This window comes from Apteryx rowi, unplaced genomic scaffold, assembly GCF_003343035.1.
Source record: "Apteryx rowi isolate R43461 unplaced genomic scaffold, aptRow1 scaffold_180, whole genome shotgun sequence".
Taxonomy (NCBI): domain Eukaryota; kingdom Metazoa; phylum Chordata; class Aves; order Apterygiformes; family Apterygidae; genus Apteryx; species Apteryx rowi.
Window position 1 is genome coordinate 535,541 of NW_020448086.1, and position 20,213 is coordinate 555,753.

General features: G+C 36.1%; 2 protein-coding genes across 7 annotated transcripts in view; one reads left to right on the forward strand and one right to left on the reverse strand.

Annotated features, from left to right (window-relative positions):
* LOC112963917 (neurabin-1-like) overlaps positions 1–6,235 on the forward strand; it is a 50,803-nt gene extending 44,568 nt beyond the window's left edge. For all 3 annotated transcript variants that reach the window (XM_026061398.1, XM_026061399.1, XM_026061400.1), the window contains 2 exons: positions 2,365–2,553; positions 4,169–6,235. In XM_026061398.1, the coding sequence (XP_025917183.1) occupies positions 2,365–2,553; positions 4,169–4,336 (357 nt within the window). In that variant the 3' untranslated portion in view covers positions 4,337–6,235. The remainder of the gene's footprint in view (positions 1–2,364; positions 2,554–4,168) is intronic.
* Positions 6,236–6,335: 100 nt separating this feature from the next.
* On the reverse strand, positions 6,336–20,207 carry PDK1 (pyruvate dehydrogenase kinase 1). Of its 4 annotated transcripts, XM_026061440.1 has the most exons (13): positions 20,059–20,145; positions 19,020–19,104; positions 18,832–18,889; positions 17,567–17,708; positions 15,995–16,066; positions 15,194–15,378; positions 14,812–14,901; positions 14,447–14,524; positions 12,365–12,441; positions 11,581–11,679; positions 10,545–10,655; positions 9,218–9,331; positions 6,336–9,098 (listed from the first exon to the last, which is right to left on the reverse strand). In XM_026061440.1, exons 4-13 carry the CDS (start codon positions 17,674–17,676, stop codon positions 8,958–8,960), a joined length of 1,077 nt encoding a protein of 358 aa, XP_025917225.1. In that variant the 5' UTR covers positions 17,677–17,708; positions 18,832–18,889; positions 19,020–19,104; positions 20,059–20,145; the 3' UTR covers positions 6,336–8,957. The 4 variants fall into 4 exon arrangements, with proteins under 4 accessions (XP_025917225.1, XP_025917227.1, XP_025917223.1 ...); XM_026061442.1 differs by lacking the exon at positions 18,832–18,889; XM_026061438.1 differs by lacking the exons at positions 18,832–18,889; positions 19,020–19,104 and having other exon boundaries at positions 20,059–20,207.
* Positions 20,208–20,213: the final 6 nt, after the last annotated feature.

Consider the following 20,213-nt stretch of genomic DNA (forward strand, 5'->3'; position numbering starts at 1 on the left):
GTTTAGGGGACCTGCCAGCAGGTGGAGGAAGGYGATTCTTCCCCTCTGCTCAGCCCTGGTGAGGCCACACCTGGAGCGCTGTGCCCAGTGCTGGGCTCCCCAGGACAAGAGAGACATGGAGCTACTGGAGCAAGTCCAGCAAAGGGCCCCTAAGATGGTTAGGGGACTGGGGCATCTCTCTTATGAGGAAAGGCTGAGAGAGCTGGGACTGTTCAGCCTGGAGAAGAGAAGACTGAGGGGKGATCTTACCAATGCATATAAGTATCTGAAGGGAGGGTGTAAGGAAGATGGAGCCAGACTCCTTTCAGTGGTGCACAGTGACAGGACAAGAGGCAACAGGCACAAACTGAAACACAGGAAGCTCTGTCTGAACATGAGGAAAAACTTTCTTACTGTGAGGGTGACTGAGCACTGGAACAGGTTGCCCACAGAGTCTGTGGAGCCCCCCTCCTTGGAGATGCTCAAAAGCTGTCTGGACAGGGTCCTGGGCAACCTGCTGTAGGTGACCCTGCCTGAGCAGGGGAGTTGGACTAGATGATCTTTAAAGGTCTCTTCCAACCTCAACTATTCTGTGATTCAGTGTGATTCTGTGAAACCCCTTTGATGTTATTTTGTGAAAATTTGCTATTCTTTTGCACATCAGCAATTTGGGTGTCTTCACACTTGTTATGTCTACACTGGCATTTTGATTTGGATTAGGAGTCCACTTCAGAATCTCCTCATTGTCCCCACTTAACCTTACTTCGATTTATCTTGGAAATCAAACTAGAAGTTGTACTCTGAAAATGCACCTGATACCTTTYGGCTGCTAATGGGCATTGAATCTGTAGGACCAGACAACAGCTCTTTTGAAGTAAAAATTATTTGAAATGGATATGGTATGGATTTCAGGACCTCAGCACAAACTGTCTGCTCTACAAATCTGTTTGTATTTATCTACACTACCTCATAATGTAACCATTGTTTTGTGTTTCAAGGACTAGGAAAAGCAAAAGGGATTCTAATTGTGTCTTCTGACACATTTGAAATTTAAAATTGATATTCATTTCAACTCAGACGCTTTGCTGTTCCATTTTGCCCTCTCCGACCAGTTTATTATATAATCATATATTATATTTGACAAGCCAAAGTTTCACAATCTTTTACTTGTAATTGCTGGAATTACTGACGTGTACTCAGTCAATTTTCCCACCTTTTCTAGCAAAGGAGTTGGATTTTGTGAGCTCCTCAGATTTTGGAGCTTTAGTTGTTCACTTGAAACTTGCAAGGTTACTTCTCAAATCCATCAGTACATTGACTCTTACTTCCATGTTTCTTCTTTACGAATGATATGCATCAAGCTCACTGGAAGTAGTAGTATACTTTTGGGTTAGTATCTGTTTTGCAAATATCTTTGATATATAGTGGAAGCTGCCTAGAGAGCTTTTGGAATATAAGTCTAATGCAGCCTGTACTAGATCATGAGCTAGTGAGGAATCATTTTGGATAGTTAATAAAGGTTCAAGCAACTCTGATGTTACTCTGATTCAACTCTCACACTAGAATTTCTTCTTTACAGACATTGAGCTCTGTTTTATGTAGCTTTTCTTTTGTGGTGAAGTAATAAAGCTTCAGGACTAACAGCAGTACCTTTTTCCCCTTGGAGGCCAACTGAAATTGAAGCAAGGAGCTTCAAAAGCTCTGTGAACTGGRAAGTGTATTTTTAGTGGAATGCTACAAGCTCTGATGCTTCTGAAATGGACTTCTACTAGCTAGACCCTTTAAAATGTTGATGTGATGGGATTAGCTGAAAGAATTAAGTCTGCTCCTCTCAGACGTATACCAAATCTAGAAAAACTATAGTTGAACTGTTACCAGATTTAGTGAGTACTAGCATTATTTTTAATTCCCATTTTCCTTCACTTAAAAATAACATGAAATACAGTTCAAGTGCTGCTTCTTGGTGCTGTGTAAGATAGCGTCTAATATTAGGATTGAGCTGCCTTGACTGACTGAGGAAGCTTTTTCATTGTTTTGGATACTTTAAGCCAGGTTTAAGCAAAACTTCTGTCATTTTGTGAGAACAGGTTTCATGAAGATCATATTTCTTAGAGAAAACTGTATGTGTTCTGTATCTCTGCCTTAATTTGTGCTGAATGTTGTTGTGGGGTCCACCTGTTTATAACAAACCCCTAGGCAAACTCACTGTAAGCTGTGATCTCAAAAATATAAGTAATTTTGGAGCTTTGCACTATAGAAATGCTAGAATATGTTTAAAAATGTATTTTGTTACCCAGACTCAACTGGCAACTTAAATTTGACATATAGTCAAGTAAAATGGCTATAATTTTTTATTACTTACGGTGACTCTTCTCAATTGGTTAGGCATTAGATGATGAATTTACAACAACAGGAAAACAAAATCAATGGCACAGTAGACCTATTTCTGAATGGACAACCCAGCAAGTATGCCACTGGTTAATGGGAATGAACATGGAGCAGTATATTACAGAGTTCACAGCTATGAACATAGACGGACAGCAGTTGATGCAGCTTGATAGTGATAAGTTAAAGGTATGTGGCTATCCCAGGATCCATTTGTAATTGTATAAATTTCACTGCTTACTCAGATGTTTTTTAACTATGAAGTCTTTCTAGTTTCTTGTCTTCATGAATTTTTAGGGATAGAATTCTGTTTTTAAAACACTTAAAATATACAGATTGATGAGAATTTAGTAATTGATATAAAATTAAAGACAAGATGTTTTTTCATTAGGAAAGTATAAAATATTTTGTCCTTGTTGGCAGCTTGAGGAAGTCAAAAAAGCATAATTCCCACAAGGGGCTTGATACGTTTATAATCTGTCTCAGCATAAGATCATATGAAAACAAGATCCAGTACAATAGTGTACAGTAGACATGTACACTAAATTTCTTGTATTTTGATAAATAAATGTGTCATTGGATGCAGAGAAAATACTTGACAGAAGTTTGTCAAATGAATATCTGTATTTGAGAAACTTGGGATGTTGATGCTTAAAACTTAATTTACACCTAATGCCACTAGGAGTTCTGYAGTGTTGTAACGCTGCCTGTAACTTGAAATCAGATACTGCCATCTGCTGATCAGAAATCAAAGTGCACTGACTACTCATTGAATACTTGATTATTTTAAAATGAACGTAGGTCCAGTTGGTGCAGAATATAGACAACACACCGTGTAAAAAAGTAAACAAAAGGAACAGGAGCCCTTGCATGGTAGATGGATTAAAGACAAGCAGTGACAGGCTAAGGAGTAGCATACCGAGTTAGCATACCACCTATTGATAAAAATGATTAATCTTGAAAAAGAAAGTAAATACTAATAGTCACAATTTTAATAGTTCATCATCAAAGCAAGAAATATCTCTGAAATCTGGTCATTTACAGTACTTAGGTCTCGTTACCAGGAAGCTTCATTGGCTCGCTGTTGACATACATTAATGAGTTATGTGAAAGAAAAGATTTTGAACTACTATTGTGTTGCRCGGGGTTTTTTTTTCTTTTTTTAAGTAGTGTCATTTTCTCAAGAGTAGCAGAAAGAAGCAAAAAACAGTTGAGGTTTTTGTTTATTTTTAACAATATTAAGTTTTTTATGGGTGGTTATGGGAGTTTTTTCATTCACTGAGTTACTTATCTTTTATTTGCTATGCAACTTTAAAAGAAACATGAGCTTTCTGGAATCAGCTTTCATGGATTGGATTTTTCCTCAAGCAGTTAAAAACCACAACTGATTGATCTGAGTTCAGCAGCATTCCTAGGTTACAAAAAAGGATAGTTAACCCAAGTTAAACAGTAGTTAGTGAATATAAATTGCTGCTGTATAAAAGAAGCTAGGAAAATATTTTTAAAAGACTACTTTTCTTAGTATACTACTTATTAGAAATTTTCAGATGTCTATCTGCATGTAAAATGCAATGAGAAGTTGTTATTTCACAGCCAAACAAGAGCAGGCCGCCTTTTCCTTACCTCTTCTGTTACTGAGATGATCATTTATGGTGCCCTTGAGGACTTAGTCTGTTTATCTGAATACAGATCTATCCTGCAGCAAAGTGAATAACCCTTTCTTAAACTGTTGGTGCTTAAGCAATATGCTTTGCTGTTAAAAAAAAAATTAGTAACAAGGTCCTTTTCTTTTTTTCCCCCAAAGGCGTTAGGAGTTTCCAGTCAAAATGACCGATCAACAATAAAGAAAAAAATTAAGGATATTAAAAAAACACAAGAAAAACTGGAAAAACAGAAGGAAAAAGTTCAAAAGAAGGAGCGAGAAGTTCGCAAGAGTGGCAGAGTGGTAGCCACTCTTGAATCAAGCTGCTAAAATAACCCCATTTTTTCTTAGCACATGCTTGCTTCATCTTGAAGTTCAGCAGATTTGTATATAATTGTACAACTAAGGGAGGAGGGAAAGTGCAACAGTCAAACATGGTAGGGTTTGGGGTTTTTTTACTTTTTAATAATAGTCCATCCCCATTACAATCCATTAAAATGAAATAAATGTTTTCAGTATTTTTATTCCTAGTTGACTCTGCCTGTACTAATAGACAATAATTTAACTTTCTGCCTTAAGTACTATTTGTGCTTCTAAGACTGATTGGAAAAAAAGCCCATATGTCCTTTTCATTGAACTTGATAAATGTTTGTGGAGAATAGACTTTTGTATTAAAAATCATTCCAATATTAGTCAACTAGCATTTGATATAGAGTTGAATCTAATAGAGGGACAATAGAAAAATCCTGCCAACAAATTCAGTCTGTGACAGTCTGTTTATCTGTTGCCACTTAAGTTATATAGTAAAAATTAAGTTTAAGAAAACAGTAATGTCAAATTAATTTAAAAAGAAAGCATGTATTTCAAATTTATGAAGTATTTTCTTTGAATTCTTGTATTTCTCAGTGATGGTCCATTTTTTTATTCTAAATCCACTGTAGTCATACATTGTTTTTTGAATTCCATGTGTTGCAATTTACTGAGAAAATAACCAGAAATATTAATKAGTTTTTATAAACTACTTACACTAATTACAACATTAAATTTTCTGTACACTACCTTGTATGGTGTTGGGACAAGGTTTAGACATATAAATAAGATCTTTTTTAACCTATTTTTCCTAAATAATACATAGTTTTATAGATTTATGCTATGAATAAGATCAATTTGCAATACATGTATTTCTCTTTTCTACTTGCTACAAGGTTTTTGCGGACCAAATTTATATATTTGCTAATTTTAAACTATGCTGTTTTTCAAACTTAAAATACTGAGGGAAAAATTGTAGAAAAAATTATCACTGAAGCACTGGGTATCTGCATTGTATTTAAGTGTTTGATTGTAGACTACAGATTATTTCTCTTTAAAGGAGGATTTGATTCCCAGAATAGTTTAGAAAATGAATTAGTGTTTGTATATTTACATACTGTCTTCTAGAGATACTGCCTTCTAGAAATACTGCAACAGCACTTCTTTAATTAGATTATTTCGGAAACATTAAGTATAAATTCCATCATAGAATGGACTAGAACAAAACTTAAATAATTCATTTATGTGGACCAAGTTCTCCTTTAAATCTATGGACTGTTTTTCATTTTAATTAAATGAATGAACTTCCCAATTGGTGTTTCACAAATTTTTTTTTTGTATAAATATTGTCTTTTCTGAATTTCAGCAAAAGGACTGTGTGGAAATGCTCTGGAACACCATGCATTTCCAAAATAAAGGTTAAAAATCTTGGTGGTAATGACTTTTAAACAGAAGTTCTATTTTCAGTTCTGTGCATTAAGAAACAATTATTTTGTCAAGATTTAACTCTTATTTACTTTGTTTCCAGTAGATTTGAATTGGTACTCAAAACTTACAGATCTTGAGCAAGAGAGGAAGAGCTGCCCTACCAATAGAAGAGATTTAGGAAAAATATGGACTGGTCAGATCTTCAGGGTCATATGCCTGAAATTGCACCTTTGCTAATTCAGCCAAGAGAGTTTATTTTTCAGTGAAGTGCTTTCAGCTAGAACTGGGAATATTGGTTCAACATCTGTATTCTTATTCTTCTAAGCCAACTGAGCTCAATGTTGCACCTTGTGGAGAGTTTGTTTTTCAGGAAACAGACTAGTGGAAACAATGGCTTCAAAGGCTTGCTCGTGTGCAGGGCTCTCGAGGTGAATGGGGCTGTAGCAGGGATGATAAGCTCACCTGGTATGGGGGCATAAGAGCACTGATTAACACAGACCACAGCATTTAACACCTGTCAGATGTTAAACTAGAAAGCTGACTCTACAGAATAAGCTTAGTATAAAGCCACAAAGAATCACTCAACTGAAAGTCTAATTTTTAAAATAAATTTTATTGAATAAATGTAGTGACTCTTTCAAAAAATTAAGTTAACATAAACCAAGATTAATTTCACAGTGCAAGACTGAGGTCATTTTCATTCAAAACTATTAATCTCAGCATTTAGATAGTTGGGCTATTGTACTACTTTTCTACAATGATTCACTTTAACCAGTGTGCTAGCAATGACTTCAATACAATAATGGAAATGTTTAAAAAAAAAAAATCCATCTTCTGAACCAAAGGCTGTATTCTGTGTAAATCAAAAGAAATAGATTAAACCTATGAGGAGGATTAAACATTGTAAACCAAAATATACTACACTGTTTTCACCACAATCATTGGAATAAAGGGGAAAATAAAGTATAATTACAGGTAAGTTACTCTAATAATCAGAATTCAATCTGTAGCTAGCTGAGACAGCATGAAAAGGTTTTTATTTCAATAATACCTTATGAAATCTTTTGATAGATTTTCTAGGAAACAAATTGTTGCAGCTTTTCTTCAGAAACACTTCTTATACTTCTCAGATGTTACTAAAATCGGTTCAAATAAGTTATTTAAATAGTTTAACATTTAAAACTTAGCAGAAGAGCTAGAATAAAGTTCAACTTCAGAGTTGAGTTTTTAAAATCCCTTGCTGTAACTTTCAGCTTTGGTTTAGCAAAAACAATAGCTGCAAAGATTTCCTCCAACTTTTACAAATGCCACATTTTACAGTGAATGCAATTTGAAGAAGGAAGCAGCTATAGATTCTCCTCCCTTATAGCCATGCAGTTTGAAAGGTACCTCAAACAGTCACCATCTTGCATCCTTGTATGGTAAGTAACTGAGGGACCTTGCTAAGTGCACACAAGCTTGAGTGGAACAGTTAAATGTGCTGTTCAGGTTGCCATTAAGATGGATTAATCCTCCCTCAGAGTGTCAGTGCAACTGCAAGTGTAGTCACTCTGCAGTTCATTCCTGTTAAAGTGACCCACGTTAGCTTGAACATGGTATAAAACTATTTTGTTGTTTTGCAGAACTGGGCTAGAAAGGCTGTAGGTATGAGTTGGCGATAACCTTTAATGTGGCTCAGCTACAACTAGAAGAGTATGATTTAAGCTTTAATGTACCAGCTGTTCCCTTCACTTGTGGTAGTATCTCTCACTCTTTTCTCTGAGCTGATCTTGTAAACTAGCAAAGTTTAGGCTTATTCTTTCTGAGAGGGATCATGCAAGTCTGCTAATACTGAATCTCAGAAGTAATTGTGATGAGTTATCTGAGGAAAAGTCTGAGATTTTTCAACATCTTTAACTGCATCATTGCCAAAATGTTCAGGAATGATAGGAATCAAAGGTGCAACATAGATGTGTATGATTTGAACAAAATTGGCACAGTAGGCATCAAGAGATGTTGTGTCCTTCATTAGAGAAGGACTGTGTACCTGAAATGTAATACTCATTCTCCTCCCCAATATGTTGTTTTGACAACATGCCTTTGACTGATAGACATGTCCTGCTTACCTTATTTATGTTATAGTCTGACTTCAAATTATTACATAAACAAACAAGGCCAGAATCACATCACAAATACAAAGGTATTTTCAAAAATTGTTGATTCCACATTTTTTAAAATACTCCTGAGAAGCTAGTTTCTGCTGTCAGAGTAACAGAGATGCCCTAGTAAGGGCAAATATTAAAAATCTGTTTATTAAAAATAGTTTTCATTTACAGCTGTAACCTGACATTCCCCAGAGTCTGAAATCTTACTGGTGCTATAACATTGATACTGTGTTTTGGTATTACCTACAGAAATATAAGCAAACATTGTAAGACATTATACATTTACTGTACACAAGCCAACACTATTTGCTAGTTCACAATGATCATAGCAAGATAAGCTTTTCACATGTATTAAATATTCACATTACAACCAAGTACTATAAAGAAATATAACTAATACCGCATACCTGAGATAGATACATTATACCAGTGGCAGCAGCTAAAACTGTTTTTTTTGTTTTTTGTTTTTTTAAACTTTTACAGACCCAAAAGTGGTCATTTCTACAGCTGCAAAAAACTTTGAAGTATAAAGTTTAGGCAAAATTTCTAACTTCAGAAAATTAGACATCAGCATGCTTACGAATCGAGGAATAAAAAGTGCCATACAGCTGCAACGGTATAGCATTAAGCTTAATAGTTCTTATATGGGTTTTTCATTAATCTGGTACGCTCTATAATGACAAATTTCCTCTGGTGAACTTTCAATAGTTCTTATATTAAAAGAATTTTGTAATTGTATAAATTACCCTCATTTCACTAGATATGAAATAGGTTGCATTGGTCCCTATAAAACCTGAAATTACTGCTCCCTAGATTTAGCTACTGAAAGAAGTCATAAACAGAAGGTGGAACAAATTAAGTGTGACCTTCTTTACTGAAAAACTGAAAGTATGCACAGTTTTTAATTCTTCTGCATACTGGCAGAAAACAGTAATTTGAACTAAGCTGCTTCTTACTTCACTTAAATTCATTTTCACACATCAAATATGGCTTAGCTACTTGGTGTAACCCAGGTTTTTTTTAATTCCCTTTACAAAACGTGATTACTTATGAACTTTTGAGGAAAAAAATTATATACTGCGAAAAGTGGTCATGTCCTTCGGTTCACTGCTTGGCACACACCAATCATCTGCTTCGTGGTTTGCCTTATAATGTTTCCAAGCTGCTTTGTTATATACAGGGAGTCTTTCAATTGATTCTGTTGATAAGGCCTGTAAAAGGAGAAGACATTAGCTGGCTAATTTTTGAATCAAAGTTATACTAACAGAACAAAGACCATGAGTAGTTAGAGTTGATTATGAATTTAAAATGGTGAAGTGTTAAGTCATACCTTTATGTAAATAACTGCATCTGTACCATAACCTTCTAAGGAATACAGTTTCAGGTCTCCTTGGAAGTACTGTGCATACAGACGTGATATGGGCAAGCCATAACCAAATCCAGCCTGATCCAGAAGAAGGAGAGCAAGCAAGAAAGAAAAAAGTGTATTTCCATTAATTGCATCAATCTGAAACAGTGGATTTTTTTTCTTTTTGACTTAAAAGGTAAAGAGACAAACTATGCATGATGCTTGACGGTAAGATAAGGAGTTCAAATGTTAGGCATAATGTCCCCTTGTGTTTACCCAGAAATGGAAGAAAGTATGGATGATTATGATTACAATGAGAAAACTGTTTGAATCCCTTGTTAAAGGGGCTACTAGATAACATTTCTTGTATTGTTGGTAGCTTTTCCAAGAAAAGCTGACACTGTTAGAGAAAGGTATATTAACTCCGCCTTATGCCAAATGGAGCTACTAATCTTAAGAAAATAGAAGACTTAGATGCATTTCATCATCAATACTTACAAAAAGGTTCAAGAAGCAACTTTTATGAATTTGTAGTTTACACTGAAATTCTAACAGGCCTTGTCTGCAGCAGCAGAACATAGCCCATTATTTCTTTTGTCTACTCAATTTTAGTAATATCTCTGGAAGAACATACACTATACTTTTATTTAAGGATCCAGTGTTAACTGAGTTGCATAGGCAAATAGATGCAGAAAACTATGCATTTTAAAAAAAAATCTGAATGATGCTATGTAAAAACAAATTCAAGGAGAGCTGTTAAGAGGTTCCAACTGAGAGAATAAGATTTTATTTCTTGTGCAGCTATAAAATTTAGTAAGGTCTACCTAAGTTCACTTAGTTAAGTTCACATGAGACAGAAGTAGATTCTTCATGTGCCCTGTCACATCTGTGCACCTGTTTTTGTTGAGGATGGTACAACTGACTACATAGTACAATTGAAATAAAGTACAGACTTCATCCAGAACTACAGCTATATTTATTTTTCCTTTCATTCAGTGGCCACAACAAGAGTTTAGAGTCCTATGCTTACTGCAACATGTGCAATATAGCAAAGTATTCTGCTTGAGGTAGCTGATCTTTACATTTGACAGAGAAGACAAGAATCTTAAAGTTTAAATAACTGTGAGTATTTTAGGGTTTTATGCAATTTCCCAATCATTTTCAGAAAAGTATTTGAATTAAGCTGTAACATCCAAATGGTCATACTCACTGTATCTGTAAAATTATTGGTGTAGGGGCTTTGGCTGTATGCTTGCTTTTGTGACTACTCATAATATCCAAGATGACAAAGTATAAAAGATTTACATACCAATGGTGTAGCTCGTGACGTCTCAACATGGGGACGTGGTGCTGTTGAATACATATAGTTGAATAGTCTGTCGATTTTCCTCATAGGAACACCACCACCACGATCACTCATCTTGAACAAGAAGGAACATGTACCGTTTATGTCTCTGAATATGTTTTTATAAAAAAAAGCATCTCTCAAACGATGATCCAGAGAAAATTCAGATAAAACATAATATAAAGTTGTCCTTATTAAATTATGGATTTTCTTAAATTCTGATCTCTCAGCTACAACAATGACTAAAGAGAGCTGAATCCTCCCCTTCCATCCCTCACCCAAATCATTTAAATAAAATACTACCAGGGGAAGCATTCATAATCCCTTCAAAGCAAGAAAATTCTTAATTTTTGCATTTTTTTTTTATTTGTAATTAATTTTGTTGGAAGTCAGCATCTAAACCTACTGATTTCAGCAAATGCAAAGTTCTGTATATTTTCAACTTTATTCCTCAGGAATAGTGCCAATTAAATACAATATGTCATAAAACCCATTACTAAGAGTTGTTTTACTAGACTTTAGTTAGACCTATGAAAAAGCCAGTTACTTGCAGCTGGTCTTTGAAATTCAACGTGGATGTTGCACAAAAGAAAAAGAAATTTCTCTGGAAACCATCTTACAGGCAGATTTGATCTACATGGAATACACAATGCTTATCTTCTTTATTAATTTTGTTTCACAACTCGCATATCGCTGTCATTTTCACTTACAAAATGCTAGCATTACAATTGTATAAAGCTGCTACTTCATTTTCAGTCATGCTGGCCTATAAGCTAGGCACAAAATGACAGTGACAAAAGCATAAAATTCCATTACGGTCCCTGCCGCATAAATATATAACTGCTTCATGAATTTTTCTCCTGATCCTTACATGCTACACAATCAGATATAAGCTACTGTTGGAATCAGAATCACTAACTAAAGTTAATAACATGCTTCCTGTGGCAAGGAAGAAAAAAACTACTGGAAGTAACTTTCTAAATAATCAAAAAAGTGGTACCTTCACAGTTAAATCCTCATTTCCCAATGTGACATGTACGTGAATTGGAGGATAAATGCATCGGTCAGCATTATGTTCCATGGTGGCTCTCATTGCATTCTGCAATTTTCAAATTTAAGTACAAGAACTTAAATCCTGTTACTGTTTTGTGTATTATCTTAAGACATGACTTCAGGAAAATAAATTATTTCTATCAATCAGCTTATTTCAGAATCAGGATAAAAGCTTTAGTTTTAGAATAGTCTTTTATATATTTCTGGTTTGCTCAGTATCAGTATTTGTGTAATTTATTAGAGGGTAACTGCACAGACTTGAACTATTTAAAATATTTTAGAATAAACATCTAAATATTTTACTGTAGTTTTATTTGTAGAATTTTTTATAATGCATTGCACATGCAATATGACACAAAGCTGAAGAAAAGTGGAGGATTGAAGAAATTGCTTGGGGAAAGCTGTATAGTGCCCCTCTCTCACATTATATCAGATATAAAGGTGGCCAAAAATTATATATCTTATTCTCTATTGCTTTATTAACTAGTGCCTTTATACATTTGAAAATTTTGACAAAGCTGCCTACTGCTGAAGTTGTCAGATGTATTCAATCATTAAGTAAAAGACACATCTTCCAAAGCTGTTCATTTTCTATGCAATATTTAGGTATCTTCCTGCAGTCAGATAGCTAGAGGCATGTTACTATCTAGAATTGGTTCAAAAAGGTCAAACAAATACAATCTCACTAAACAAATATGTATATAAAATTGTGTAATGGTAATTGCACAGACCTTGAAAAGTTCAAAAACCATGTGATAGAGATGTGATGGTACATATACCACTTGCATGGGCTGTCCTGGTGATTTAGCTGGAGAAAAGAAGGCCTAAATAATTAAATGGCAAACTAGATCCCCTTTATTCATTCCAGCAGTAATTCAAAATGTACATTTTTATTAGTTGCTGAAAGAATTTACAAGAGAAGGAAAATTGGAACAGAAATCTTTTAAAAAGTTGTGTTAATCAAAATTCATATTCAAGATTTTTAAGTGTGCTTGCTTCTTTATAAATTAATCTTTACACCAACTGTGTTAACACTGATTGGAGCATGTAATAGCCTTCCAGTACCTACAAGGAAGTTGTTAAGAAGGTGGAGACAGGCTCTTAGGATGGTGGAAGGACAGGAGACAATGAGTATAAGATGAACTAACAGATGTTCAGACTGGATATAAAGAAAAACTTTTTCACCATGAGGACAGTTGAGCATTGGAAGAGGTTGCCCAGAGGAGTTACGCAGTCTCTGCCCTTGGAGGCTTTTTAAAACCAGACTGGATAAAGTCCTGAGCAACTTGGTCAGGCTAGAAACCTTCAGAGATCCCTTCCAACCTGAATTATCCTATGATACACTAATGCACCAAACAGTAACTACAGCACAGCCTATTCTTGGATTACTTTAGAAATAAGCTGATATAACAAGAAACCTTAAAGATTATATAGACAATTCTGTCTATGAACTGGTAGAATTTTCAAAACTTTTTTTTTTTAAGAGTAAATTCTAGAAACAAAATCATGGGAACACATTCATTACACTAAAATCAAGRGAAAGTGGCTCTGAACATTCTACTGGCCATCAAAGTCCTTTCAGTTCAACAAATTAATAATCTTTTTTATCAGACTGTGTTAGTAACCAATGTTTTATCAACTGTAAATGTTAAAAGACTAGTACTGTCAAAAGATCTAGAACAAACTATGTAGCCATCAAAAGTAAAAGAAAAAAAAAAAATCACACCTGGAAATACATCAGGTTCCTACCGTCAAGTTAACTACTTTCCACCCCCCACCCCCAACCACACGCCTAGGGTTTAATTTAATTGCCTCCATTCACAACTGTGAGCAAGGAATGTGCATTTGGCCTGGCTCAGGTTTAACTCACCTTCACAATTCATTGAGCAAAAGGCCACTCCCTTTTTATAAACTAACCTATTTGTTCTGGCTTCTGGAGTGCGCGCAACATTAAAAGACCTTTCAGTACAGAGAATTAGCTAGCATGACTGATAGTTCCGTAGAGATGATTTTAGTAATCATGCTCAAAGATGGAGAGAGAAAAAAACCTTTAACCTAGATAAAGAATGACATGTTTTGTAAAGTAGGAAGGAAAAAACCTGGCATGTGTAGTTAAAGCCACACTTTCTTTGCCTTTAGCTTTGCAGGCCAAGTTACTGTGGGTGTGTTTGGGCTCTTGCAATTATCTGTAGAGTCAATTTTGACTGCTTGTTTTTATAGCGCTATCCGGACTTGGCTTTTAATAACTTGAAAAACACTCCAGTAAGTAGTGTTAGAGAGGACTATGAGGACTATAGCTGATCTCCGAGTTGATAGCAGCACAGCTGTAAACAGCTTTTTCAAAAGTCACAGCCAATGGGTGCAAATGACTTTTTACAGAGACTTGAGCATACTATGTCTAATTAGAACTACAAGTACATAATAGCTAAATAAGAAAGAGAATTGAACAGAATGTTTGGTATAAATTTTAGTGTCACGGGAGAATGCAGAGAGTGTGAGGTGTAATAGTCATAATCACAATGAAGAGTCATAATCACAATGAAGGTGGGGAGGGTGCACTGTTGAAATCTGTTATATCAGTACCTGTACAATAAAAAACTTTGCTACTGGTTCAGACTTCCTAATTTTGAAAAAGAAAAGGAGAAACAGGGGAAGCCTTCTGCCAGACCAAAAAAATAATAATAATAAGTTTAGGACRGTATATATAGAGATCACATTAAATATATGGGAAGTGGAAGGAGAATATTTTAGGATCAGGTACTTCAGAAGAAGTTATTACATTCAAGAGAGTGTCTAATCCCATATTCACTTACCATTCAGCTCTTCAAGGATGAACTCTGGAGAGCTCATGTAATATAAATCACACAGTCTCTTAGCGCTTTCATAGCCATCTATGATAAAAACACAGAAGGTTTAATTCCTCCCTCCTCCCTTTCTTATTTTTTTACAGTTTGCCGAAAAGAAAATCACAAATTGAAAACTTTCTACACTGTCAGGGAGTTTTTGTATTTTCTTACAAAAACTGGGCTTAATGTGAAAACTGACAAAACTGTTTTACATTTGAAATGAAACTTCTGCTCCAGGTAAGAAAGAACTAAACACTACATGAATGTATTAGCTCTCAATATAGACATTCATACAACTTTACAGAATTCTTGTTCTTATCTGCTGAACATACCTCTAATAACTTCAACCACATTGCAGCTAGGATCAATGCTTCCAATGTGTTTTGGATGAGCTGGATTAATTTTCCCACCAAACAATAAAGCTGCCAAAGAAAATAATATTTAATACCCAATATAATTTTATAATTTTTAGTTTGTCTTCAGTATTGATGAATAGAAATTTATTAACATTCTATAATTGCAATCTTTAGCATACTTAAAATGGCTATTATTAATACATATTTTAAGAATTGTATTAGAGAAGTTTATAAATAACAAGGTAAATGGTGTATTCATATGAAACACTGAAGTTCATATTAAGCACATAAAAACGAAAGGAAAACATACTGACATGGTACATGTATTCTTTACCCTCCTTGCAACAACAGCACTTACAGTGTTGATTAAGGAGCATTCGAATTGAAATGCGACTCATGTAAAAACGGTCTAAAAAATACTGCACATTCTGAGAGGTCACTGGATCAATGCCAAAGCTTTCTTTGTACTCTATTACTCCTTGAGCCATAGTAGGAATTACGTCATTGTGTCGATTCCGGATTTTTATCACAGTATCTGTAAAACTAAAATTAATGCACTGTTAGATTTTCACTTTCAAGTGAGTTTAATACTCTGGAAAATTGAATGAGTATCTGCCCCAGAAAACGAAGACCACTATGTAGAGAAACGTCACAGATCCACCTACCACAGTAAGAAGGCAGGTCAGTCTTGATAGCATATAAATCATTTCAAGCAACTTACACTGAACAATCAATAATGGTGCCACAAGAAAAAAGAGAAAATTGTGCCAACCATTTTGATACAAATCATCCCATGCCTGTCAAATGGCAGCTAATGTCAGTCAATGATGCCCCAACGTACTCTACAGTTGTAAAGCTCCATACAGCAGTTGCAACATTACAAGTAAGGAATTGATAAAAAATTTGGTCAAGCTTAATGTACTTACAGCTTATTTGGTGTTAAAAAAAAAAAAAAAAAAGCCCTTAGACCAGAACAATTTGGCACAAAAGGAAGTGTTTTGTTTCACGTTCTAATGTACTTTCCTTTTGGAGGCAGGGGGTGATGTTACTGTGACTGCAGAAATTTAAGATAGTTGAAATTTTTCTTGAGCCACTTCTTTTCTTGCTAGTCCTTTTATATAACATTAACGTAACAATAAATGTGACAGCAAATCCTTACCGATGAATAGCTCCTGAATCTTCTGAACTTTTGTCCTTAAAGTCRAGGATCTCCTGAAGACTTTGGACATACCTTTAAATTAAAGAAACATGGCAAAGACCAATTCTAATATGCCTCCCCAACTCCCTTCAATTAGCAATTAATGGTTTTCCAAGGCTGGTAGCATCTAAATTGTTGTATTTGATATATCCAATAGACCTATTACTTGTGAATTTTTGTCAGATCCTTTTGAATCCATTCATACTGTTGTCTTCCAAAATTTCCAGAGCAATTAATTCCAGAATTTAATTAGAATGTATAAAAGATCTTCCTTGTGCTTTAAACCTAGTGGACAATCACTTATTTGCATCACCAAGTAGTTCCTGTTATTTTATTTACATATTAGAAAATTTCCCCAGCTTGTTCATGATTTAAGTATTTCTACCATCATCTCTTTCCTTAGCTATGTATTTCTGCAGCTGAAGAATTCTGATTTCCCCTCATGTAGAAATTGTTCCAACCCTCTGATTATTCCTCTTGCTCTTTTCTGTTCAACAGGGGGTGACTAAATCTGCATGCAGTTCAGAGGAATAATGGACTAACACAGTGGTACCATTATATTTCCATCCCCCTCCCTATTTCCTACTTAGTTCTTAACAATCTATTTGCCTTCTTGCCCATCAACTGACATATTCAGAAAAATATCCACAGTAGCATCAAAATTTCTTTTCTGATTGTAAGTTAGTAATCATACTGGGTGGGTGGGAGGTTCCTCTCCATGTTTTACTTTGCATTTGTCCAAGTGAAATTCATTTCCCATTTTATCACCATCATTTAGTGTCATGGGAATTTTAGCTTTTATGTTTCATTGAGAGCCTTCGTCTTCACTGAAATCTCTTTTTAGATTCATCTAATCAGTCCCAGTTATTCACTAGCAGACTTTGTTCTCTTTCTTTAAAAGCCTTTCCAAATATCTATGTACCTTCAGCAGTTGCCAAGTAATCTCTTTATTTTGCATTTATCCTACAAAAGTTTATGCTTACTTCTAAATTCCTTAATTGAAAGCAAATTTTATTTTTCTTTTTAATTCTAATAGCCTCCTATTGTAATAAAGAGCTTCTCCCGTTTTAAAGATTTGGCTTTGGGGGGGTTCCTATTACTCTTTCTTCATATGTTCTATACCTTTAGTCTGAATCTGCAACAACCTGTCTTTTAAATGGTTTCTATTCTGCTTTGCAAGCATTTTATGCATTTAGCTGCTTCTGTTGGTTTCTTCAGCTAGCTTCTTCATTTTAGATAAGCCCCTATTAAACATTGCTGTGGTGAATTTTTGTTGTTAATGAACTCTCATGCATGACAATCTGCAATGCTTAGTTGATTACTGATATATAATTCCATTGTGGGTTCTCTATTTGCTCCAAGAAGTTTTTCTGATATCTGCAAGTTTAGTTTCTAATTTATGTCACATTGGGATATTTATTCAGTCTAAATAAGTAATATGTTCATGTAATGAGTAGATGAAATGTTCTTTCTATAGAAGAGAATGTGTTGTTTCTCCAGCCTTGAAAAGGTATGAAATGACGCTGTTCTTACCAGCTCTGCACCAGTTGAACTGAAGGTGTTCTTAGAAGGTTGTCTGGAAGAAGGCTTATTTCCTTCATTATGTTTGCCAGTCTTACAGGCAACTCTTGTCGCAGAAACATAAATGAAGTCTTTTCACAAGCATTTTCAGATCCTAAGACCAAAAGAAATATATTGAGAACATTAGAATAAAGTCAACATCTGTGGGATAGAACTACACAAACTTTTACTTTCTCGTGCAAGAAGCTTGTGGTTTTGTTTTGAGGCTGACTGGGCTAGTTTAGTCAGCCAATATGTTTCTTTCATGGCATTAGCCCTCTTATATTTCAAAATGTAATATCATACTGAAATCTACCCGCCCTATAATGATAAGGAGAATCTTCCCTATATGAAGCATTTATATATTCCTCACTATATATGAAGAGTAATTAGTGCAATAATGCAGACCCATACCATTCAATTTTAAACATGGTTTCTATCCATGTAAAGTTTTCATTTTATTTGCAACAAACATTGACTCTAACTACTACTGATCAAACAATACGTGGTACTGACTGAGCATGTTAAAGAGAGGCAAATGGGACCACCACAGGGATGGTGTACRTTTTCGAGATATGACCTCTGCCCAGAAATATCTCATTCGTTTCCCTAGCCAGCTTGCATTTCGGGCGTATGACTATTACAGGCCTTTCCCTATTCTCAGGTGAAATTCGTTAACAAGGCAAATTGAAGGTGCTGGTTTTTATGATTTTCTCTGTGACTGCTCTTGCTTTAGCAAACAAAACCAAAAAAATTCCAAATGCAAACACCATCAGATGATAATGGCTACAGAATTTCTTATAGTTATTGTCTCAATGTTGTACTCTACTTTTTATCTTTGTTATTAGTTTCCTTCCCCTTTTTTTGTTAAATGCTTAAGCAAAAAAAAAAAAAAAAAAATCAAAAACAGCTTTCACGATTATCTTTACAGTGTGTTCAAGTACTAATAGCAAAACAGTAGCCTAACTTTTAACAGAGGAAATATTGTGTCTTGAAAATAAATATTGATTATAAGGTAAGCATTGTTTTATTGGTGTTTTAGTGGTAAAGCAATACAGGTTGAAACTAATTTAACTTTGAATTGCATGATTCTTTGTTGAAAGCTACTAGCAACAAAGTTACATGGTGGGACTCCTGTAGAAATCTAAAGTTTTAAATAAGTGATATATATTGTTGCAATGTATGAAACATTGAATGGATTGATAGACAGATTTTTCTTTGTAAATCTCCCTACTTACCTTATTTAAAAAGTGTGGGATTCTAGGACTAGTTCTCAGTTATGTTTTTACTTCAAACCTAGTTAAAAAAGAGTTAACTAGTTATATGTTTACATATAACTTACGAAAGTGCCTTGCTTACAGAAACAGAAACCATTATAGTATGGCTCCTTACCCAGGCTTTAGGAAGGTTTCTCAGTTTTACTTACAAGACCTTTCTCTGTGTGGTATTTGCTTTGAAGCAGAACAGGACAGTTCCTGTGATCCCTTTTGATGCCAAGTAGTCAGTCAAACCTGGGAGCATTATGAGTGGTTTTAGTTAGGAGCATAAGACAAGAGTGTTTTGTTGCCAATTTACTTATTTTCAAGGCCAGATTCCCAGTCATTCAGGATGGTCCCTGGTATTTGCTGCTTTCTCCTTCTCTCACACAACTTCTCAAACAAGCAACACTTTACTTGGGTAAAGGGTTTTGTAGGGCAAAAACATGTGATTGTGTTTGAGAAGTCATTATTGCTTCAACTCTGGCTCCAGTTGAGGTTAAACATTTCTCGTAACTGGCATACATTAGAAAGCTTGTACAMTGCTAGCTTTCAAAAATCTTAACAAATCTTACTTTTTTGAGTCACTGTATTAACAAACAGCACCAGTTCTCATAATTCCCCTTGTCCCACCCTTTGATGGTGGCACTGCAGTTTTTGCAGAAGATCAAACTGACTTTCTCGGTATGGAAAACTCGCGTTTTCAGCTGAATTTCAACCTTGCCTCAGTTCYCGTCTCTGGGGAAGGAGCCAACTCGGGCTCCCTTCGGGAAGGGGCAGAGGCTTTCTCCCTTGCTCTCGCAAAGCAGAGGCTGTTTATGTCAAAAAGGACCTGCCACAAATCATACAGAGCAGCAGGGGAACCTCATGTCCCAGCACCCCGAGCGGGTTTCCACCACCGCCGCGGCCCGCGGGCCCCTGYTGCTCTGGGTGCGGAAGCTGCGCGCCGCCGCCGCGCCTCCCCCCGCTCCCGGGATCGGCCCTGCCGGGCGCCGGGGAAGCCGCCGCCCGGCCGCAGCGGTGGCGCAGGCCGAGCACGCAGCGCCGGGGGCCGCGCCGAGGGGCTGCCGGTGCCCACGCTCTTTCTCTTGTAAAAACTACGGAAAAGCCCGGCCGGGCCGGCGCCGGCGCAGCAGCGACCCGCCGCGGAGCGGGGAGCAGCTCCCCGCCGCCGCGCCGCACGGAGCCCGGAGCCCGCCCGGCGCTCACCGAAGTCCAGGAACTGCTTCATGGAGAGCGGCGAGGGCGAGAAGCGCGAGTAGAAATCCACCTGCTGCGGGATGCTGCCCGGCGCCGCGCCGCGCAGCAGGGCGCGCAGCAGCCTCATGGCGGGGCCCCGCGCTGCTCAGCCCGGCCCGGCCCGG